Source organism: Acartia tonsa, chromosome 12 (genome assembly GCF_053477335.1).
Source record: "Acartia tonsa isolate MP-2025a chromosome 12, ASM5347733v1, whole genome shotgun sequence".
Classification (NCBI taxonomy): domain Eukaryota; kingdom Metazoa; phylum Arthropoda; class Copepoda; order Calanoida; family Acartiidae; genus Acartia; species Acartia tonsa.
The window spans coordinates 20,113,998-20,121,415 of record NC_137271.1 but is presented as its reverse complement, the minus strand read 5'-3'; the positions used below and the strand labels follow the sequence as shown (position 1 = coordinate 20,121,415).

Here is a 7,418-nt window from a genome sequence, read left to right as displayed (position 1 = left end):
GGAGCAAATCTCTTCTTTTCAGTAAAAACATTTGAAAAATTAGGTTAAGCAACACCTAATAGACAACCAACTCTTTGCTTGCACTACCTCTGTGCTTACTTTGGTTTTCAATCAATTGTACCTGGTTTGGGCCAAGGCATTGCCTCAGCAGAAGGAATCATTTTTAATACATCTATTTAAAAACGCCATTTGAGCCCAGATTGGAACTCATGACCACTCCAATGACGAGCGGATGCGTGCCATGTTAAGACAACGATCACGGGTCGACCTAACAGCGTTCTAGGTTTTTTTCATTGAAGGATAAAATTGAATAATAATTAAAACAAACTAGACAAGCCTATCCAGTGTATTCTGCCTACTCTTCTTATGGATACATCAACAACGGGTAATCCTTTTATAAAAGTAACAGAATGTCTACCTGTCTGTACAGAAGTATCTCGCTATCTGCTGACCCGATATGGTTTTCCTTTACATGTAGCTTCTCATGAGTCCTTGGAAGGTTTACAATCATTTTAGGGGAGGGTACTGCCTCCCTACTAAAAAAATCACCAAAAAACATATCTAACACTATCTAGCGGCCTAGAAAATATATTTGGTAACAGCTAAACTTGACGTAAATAAAAAAAACAAGGATAACAACATAAAAAAAAAGCAAAGCTCTGAAACATTAGGACAAAAGGGCATTAACACTTGTATAAGAACTGAATAATCAGAATATAAATGTATAAGAGTCGAAGCTAAATTGTAGGTAAATTTATTGAAAATTTGCTTGATATAGGATAATGTTGAAGGTCATACTTACTTTTTTAGGACTTGAATATATAGTTGCTACGCTTATAATATTGCTTTTGTTGTCCAAGGATTCAGAATACCAAAAATCAGATCAATTGGATAATTAGATCATGAAAAAATTTGTGGTTAAAAAAATTGAAAAAAAATCAACATGTTGAAAATGGACGTACGGACATTCTGGTAACGATTATAGAGTTGCTAACTACTACAGGGATCACCATGCAAAATTTGAAATCGATTGGTTAATTCTAACGTGCATAAATTAACGAAAAAGGTATCGCATAATTTAATAAAAGTGCCTAAGGCCATCGAAAAAGAAAACTTTGTGGACGAAAGTAATAAACAGCCGAATTTCTACCAATTATACTGGTTTTCAAAGTTTTATAAACACGATCTCTCATTCTTAAAGAAAAAAATCTTCTTAAAATTAACAAACATTACTACTAAGAATTTATTAATTTCAAAAAATGAAAATTTTTTATTCATGCCTTAATTTAAAAGCACTTAAACAAAAATAACAAATAACATTTTGCATTTTTAAAGACTAGACACTTTTACTTGTAAACAAACCAAGGACATAAACACACCCAAAGAGCGTTATCCAGGGATCTTACGGGATAAGACAATGTACGATAAATTGAGGTACATCCCCAAAAAGGATAAACAAAAATACTCCTTTTCTAAATTGAAAAAGTTTTGACTTTGCATGCTAATTTGAACCCGCCATTTAAACTTTACTTTAAGTACCTAAAGTTTTCGTGCTAACAAATGCGAGAATGTGTTTTCTCGTATTCATTCGAATCCGGTGGATAGGAACCGGTTCTCATGAATACGAAAAAACTATGTCTAGCATCGTATTATATCCAGTTTTCTATGAATATAGAAATGTACAATCATAAGATTAAAACTAGTTTTTTTAGCCCCGAGGTGCCGAAGGAAAGCGGTTTATAATACGATGAAAGAAATAATTATTATTGAACTTCGGTTATTAATATAATTCAAAATGCATTCCCTCCCAACTTACTCCAACCAAATTATACTTTTACCCAATGTTTTATAAAAGAAACTCTATTGGAACTTTACCTAATTCGAGTTTCCACGCTTTTAGATTACACAACTTTTTGAAAGCGAAGCTTTTCTATAATTAGGGTCGGTCCGTCCGTACGTCCGGAACGGATAGCTTTTTTCGTTTATTTAGGCATGTTATATTTGTCCTATCGATTTCAAACTTTGCATGGTGATTCCTATAGTAGTTAGGTACGATTTAGAAAGCGTAGCAACTCTGCAATCATTACTGTGATTTTTTTACTCTTTTATCAACAAATTTTAATGTGATCTAATTATCCGATTGATCTGATTTTTGGTATACTGATTCATAGGACAACAAAGTAAAATATTATAAACGAAGCAACTCTATAATCAAGTCCTAAAATGTAAGTATTTCCATAAACATTATTCTGTATCAAGCAGTTTTTCAACACATTTACTTTGAATTTTGAATTTTGCTTCGACTCTAATACATTTATATTCTGATTATTTTGGGTTCATGTCCGTTTGTTTTACCGTTTCAGTGCTTCGCTTTTATGGATGTTGTCATCCTTGTTTAAAGAACTAAATTAATAAGTTAACAATTTAACAAAAAAATAAATAATTTTTGGGGCTATTTATTGAAATGCTTTGCAGACAAAAATAAATTTAAAGTGTTTTAAATTCTTAAGAACTAATTAAAATCTAAATATATATTTGGTAAATTTAAAATATGCAAATTTAAACATTTTTAGATTTTAACAAGAAAAGTGAATCTTTACTTTGATATTTGTTGTTAAAAGGATGAATAATAAAACTATTATTTTTTAAGACAACCGACTACGTCTCTATGTTCACTCAAGGTGGTATAGTAAAAAGCTTCCCCCCCTTCCCCCCTTCCCTTATTTTCAATTTGGGATTAAAGTCAATTTTTTTTTTTAGAGATTCCGTCCTAAAAACAATTTAAAAACATTTTCGTGGACCAATAAGAAGGAAAACTATATCGGGTCAGTGGTAAGAGAGATCCTTCGCTACAGACAAAAAAACTTACTACTTTATATAATAGAACTAGTGGTTTCGCCCCTAGCCTCTAGGGGCTTTGCCCCAAGTGGTTTGATGAAACAAATTTTTCGCATTTAAGATTTAAAAGAAAAATAAAAAAAAATGGGGAAGATTTTTATTTTTTTTTGGGGGGGGGGGTTAGTAGACCCAACTGTTTTAGTTTTAGTTTTAATAAGAATTTTTTTTTTTTTTGAGGGGGGGGTACTTTTTATTTTTGGGGGGGTTAGGGGTGTTCCCCCCCCCCAAGAAAATAGTTATAAACCTTCCCGGGACCTATGAGAAGCTACCTTGTAAAGGAGAACCCGATCGGTTCAGCGGTTAGCGAGATCTTTCGCTACAAACAAACAGACAAACAAACACACAAACAAACAAACAGACATCGTTCTACTTTGTTTTATAGATAAACGAGAGTATAGAGATGCTATGCTTACAACATTGTAGATAATTGGGGTATAGTCCTTTCCACGACATCCCTCCATAAGGAGCGATTCCTCATATTTTTCACAGTAGCTTTTCTCCTATTTCTAGCCCCTGCGGGGGGCTCTAACCCTGCGGGGCCAATTACCTAACCCTGTGGGGCAATCACCTAACACAATATAACCTAACCTAACCTAAAATAACCTATAAAAAGCCATTTTAAAAATACGAAGAATCGCTCCGTATGGAGGGATGTCGTGGAAAGGACTATACCCGATAATTGTCCTAGGAATCGACATTCAGAAGTACACTTGATAGGATTATTCTAATCATTTGGTGAAAAAGAAATTAGGAAATATTGTACTAGGAATCCCTTAATAGTTATTTCTCGCATCGTATTATAAACGGCTTTCCGCGGATATAGAATGTACAATTACAAGATTAAAACTAGTTTTTTTTAGCCCCGAGGTGCCGAAGGCACCGGCTAAAAAAAACTGGTTTTAACCTCATGATTGTACATTTTTATATTCGTTGAAAGCTTGATATAATACGATGCTAGACATAGTTTTTTCGTATGGATGAGAACCGGTTCCTATCCACCGGTTTCGAATGAATACGAGAAAAATATTATAATCTAGAGGGTATACAGCCGAAGAAATATTAAATGGAATACCTTATGGAAAATCTGGCTATAGTGGCTCTGCTAAACTATATTATATTCAGGTATACTATCTATCTGTCTGTATATGTATCTATATACATATCTATCTATCTGGAGGTTTATCTATATTTCTATCTAAGAATAAAAACTAAATAGAATACCGCAAAGAAAATCTGATATACTGTTTTGGCTAAACACTATAACTTAATAAAATTTATATATCCATTTTCTTAAATATTTAGTACTTTTTTTATTTTATCCATCTTTTTATCTAGCAGTTGACCTAGCCAACAATCTACCTTTATTGTTATCTAATTATCTATCTATCTAGGTATCTAGCAGCGCAGCATTTCTAAATATAATGTGTAACGGAGGTACAGGAGATGTGGACGTCTATGTTAGATTTGGTGACTATCCAACGTAAGACTTTATAAACTCTCTTTTATAAACACATTCTCATTCAGTCGTTCTTAATTCTTAGGTGGGGGAAGCTTTTCTATAACTCACTATGTCCGTCCGTAATGGTTAGCCCTTTTCGTTACGTAAGACATGTTAGAAATGTCCTATCAATTTCAAATTTTGCAATATTTTTCATTTAACAATAAGGTAGGATTTAGAAAGAGTAACAACTCTTTAATCGTTACCATCAATTCTTTTATGACATAATTATCTTATTCATCTGATTTTTGGAAAAATAATCTCTAGGACAACAAGGTACAATATTATAAGCGAAGCATCTCTATAATTAAATCCTAAAAATGAAAGTATGTCCTTTTACTGCACACTACATTTATGCAATTTTCAACACATTTATGTACAATTTTGTTTAGACTAAAATATTTTTCTTGTTAAGTTCTGACACTCTACAAAAGTTATTGTTCGCTTTATGGATGTTGTCATTGTTTTAGAAGTTCTATCACAAAAAAGGAAGTTTAAAATGGACATACTTACATTTAATGATTCGATACTTGATTATGGAATCTTCCAAAAATCAAGGGAAGGGTATGATTAAATCATATTAAATATTGTTTTTGAAACAGTGATAGCTTGTAAAGGGACTTTTTAATAATGTATATTGAGTTACCTAACCCTACAGGAATCACCGTGTTTGGGTAATAATTTTTTGAGACTAAAAATTTTGATTGATTAGATTAAAGAATTGATTATTTGATCTTTAAAACGTGTTATAAAATAAGACGACATATTACTGAGCTTCTAATATTTACTTAACTAAAATTAATTTTTAGAATAGATTTCCCATTATATGCTTTAATCTAATAATTATATTATCTTTGAACACATAGCTACCTAACTATTTTTCTATATAGATCATAGATATATTGATATATAATCTACATCTATACATTCATCTATCTATATATTTTTCAATTCATGATAACATTTATCCATCCATCCGTCAATCTATTTTTTTTATCTATCTTATCATCTATAAAACCATCTTTTCATTCTAAATTCTATACACTAAATTATCTATCTATATATAAGAAAAATAGATATAGGATATACGTTCGTATATTAACAGGGGGAAATAATCGTCAATTTAGCTTGACAATATGGACCTCACTTAATGGTCATTTCGTTTATCCAGTAGGATGTATTTAATAATATATCCAATAAAGGAAACGCGACTATGATGAAAAGAGTGCCCATGATGGTAATCAAGAACAGATAGTCATTGATAAACCAAGATATGGAAGGTAAAAGTTTTGATAAACAAAATTACCCCATGCCAAGATTAAAATTATTATAAGTATGGACAATGATACAACCCAATCAATATTAAATTTTATAATCCTTTTAAATCTCAAGAATTGTAGACTTTGAAATAAACTTTGAAAGGGGGGGGGTAAATAATCAGAAATAAGGTAGAGACACCAAGCGAAATAAAGAATACTTCGGGGGGGGGGGGGGGGGGGGGTAAGGTTGTAGGGCAGATGTCCGTCTGTATGAGTTACTTAAAAAAATAGTTTATAAATTCATATTTTTTATTTTTTTTTTAAATCAGGTTGGGAGGGGACAATAGGATGTTTATTGGACTAGTCTCCAAATTTTTATATAACGTTTTATTATACGTTGGCTCAACAATTTTGAGGGCTAATTTGGTTGTTTGGTTCATTAAGTTGAGCGCCCAAAGGTTTCGACTCTTAATTGTAATCTACAGAAGGCGTAATTTTGTGTATTATCATTGGGGATGTACAATTGTACATAAATTTCTCAGATTGTCTTATCCCTTTAGACCCCTGTTTAAAATAGATACTATTTTAGTCGCATTTATAATAATTTTATAAACTTAAACCGTCAGACCATTTCTTGGCTGCTTTTTAGCCGCTTTCATTGTGCTATTTCTAGCTTTTATATTCTAGGTACTACATAGTCTTGTATGGATACAGCAGTTATGATGAAGTTGGATTTGAAGCTGAATTTAGATAATATGTTACTAAAAAAACAAGAATTATTGCCTGTAATGCTAGATCCAGGAACCTTGTAATAACCCCTAGAAACAGGAAGCATTCGTTACCAGCAATATTTCACCATGAACTGCACTAGACCCGAGACTTTATTTTTTTATTTTTACATAAAGCATCTCGTTTCTTCGTCTCTTTTACACTAAATAAAGTTACCTATATAAAATTGAAACTATATACTTTTTTTAATGTAAAAGTAACACCCAAGTTTGTCTTTCTTTTTTGTCTGTCTGACTATGTGTACGATGTAGCTGTTATTTTCTCATTGTGTTGCTATCTATGAAAACGATTGTTCTTGTCTTAAATAATATTATAGAAATCTTCATTTTTGAAACTTATTTGATTTTTTCACTAGATTGTATTTCAAAGACAGTTTGAATTTACAGTAACATTTAATAATCTTTATTCTATTTCAATCATCTTAAAATGATTTTTCTTTTTGTGTACATCATATATGTTGCTTGTGTGTATGAATTAATTTATCTAATTTGTAGATTTTTTATTAATAGATTGTTCTAAATAAGACGACTTTTTTTTATAACACTCAACCTAGAATTTTATTGTTAGTTGTATTGTTTTGCAAAGTACTAAAGTAACAGGATGTCTACTGTGGTTTGTTAAAATCTTGCTACCCACAGAAACAAAAATTTAAACCCCATTAATTTATTATTTTTTTCTTCAAGGACAAAATTTAAGAAGGTGATGTTCTGCAAGTAATACCACACAAAATTGTGAAAATCAAATGTCGTCTTCAATTTCTAATTTATGGATATGTCGTCTTTAGTTAAGAAATAATTATTATTTTTTAAAAAGGACACTCCTCTTAGTTTTTTATTTCAACAAGGATGACAACATCCATAGAAGCAAGATAACAACATCCATAGAAGCAAAGCTCTACAATCAGAAGGAAGGACAAACGAACAATAACTCTTATAACGTGACAGAATGAAATATGTACATAATTTTCTTCTTCA

The 7,418-nt window shown here is 31.3% G+C and overlaps 1 protein-coding gene across 1 annotated transcript; it reads left to right on the top strand.

The window, feature by feature from the left end:
• Nucleotides 1–318: 318 nt before the first annotated feature.
• Nucleotides 319–6,967, top strand: LOC145334009 (alkaline serine exoprotease A-like). The gene is made up of 5 exons (XM_080179285.1): nucleotides 319–385; nucleotides 3,936–4,020; nucleotides 4,290–4,378; nucleotides 5,599–5,676; nucleotides 6,343–6,967. The coding sequence occupies exons 3-5, from the start codon at nucleotides 4,320–4,322 to the stop codon at nucleotides 6,407–6,409; spliced, it is 204 nt and encodes a 67-aa protein (XP_080035411.1). The 5' UTR covers nucleotides 319–385; nucleotides 3,936–4,020; nucleotides 4,290–4,319; the 3' UTR covers nucleotides 6,410–6,967.
• Nucleotides 6,968–7,418: the final 451 nt, after the last annotated feature.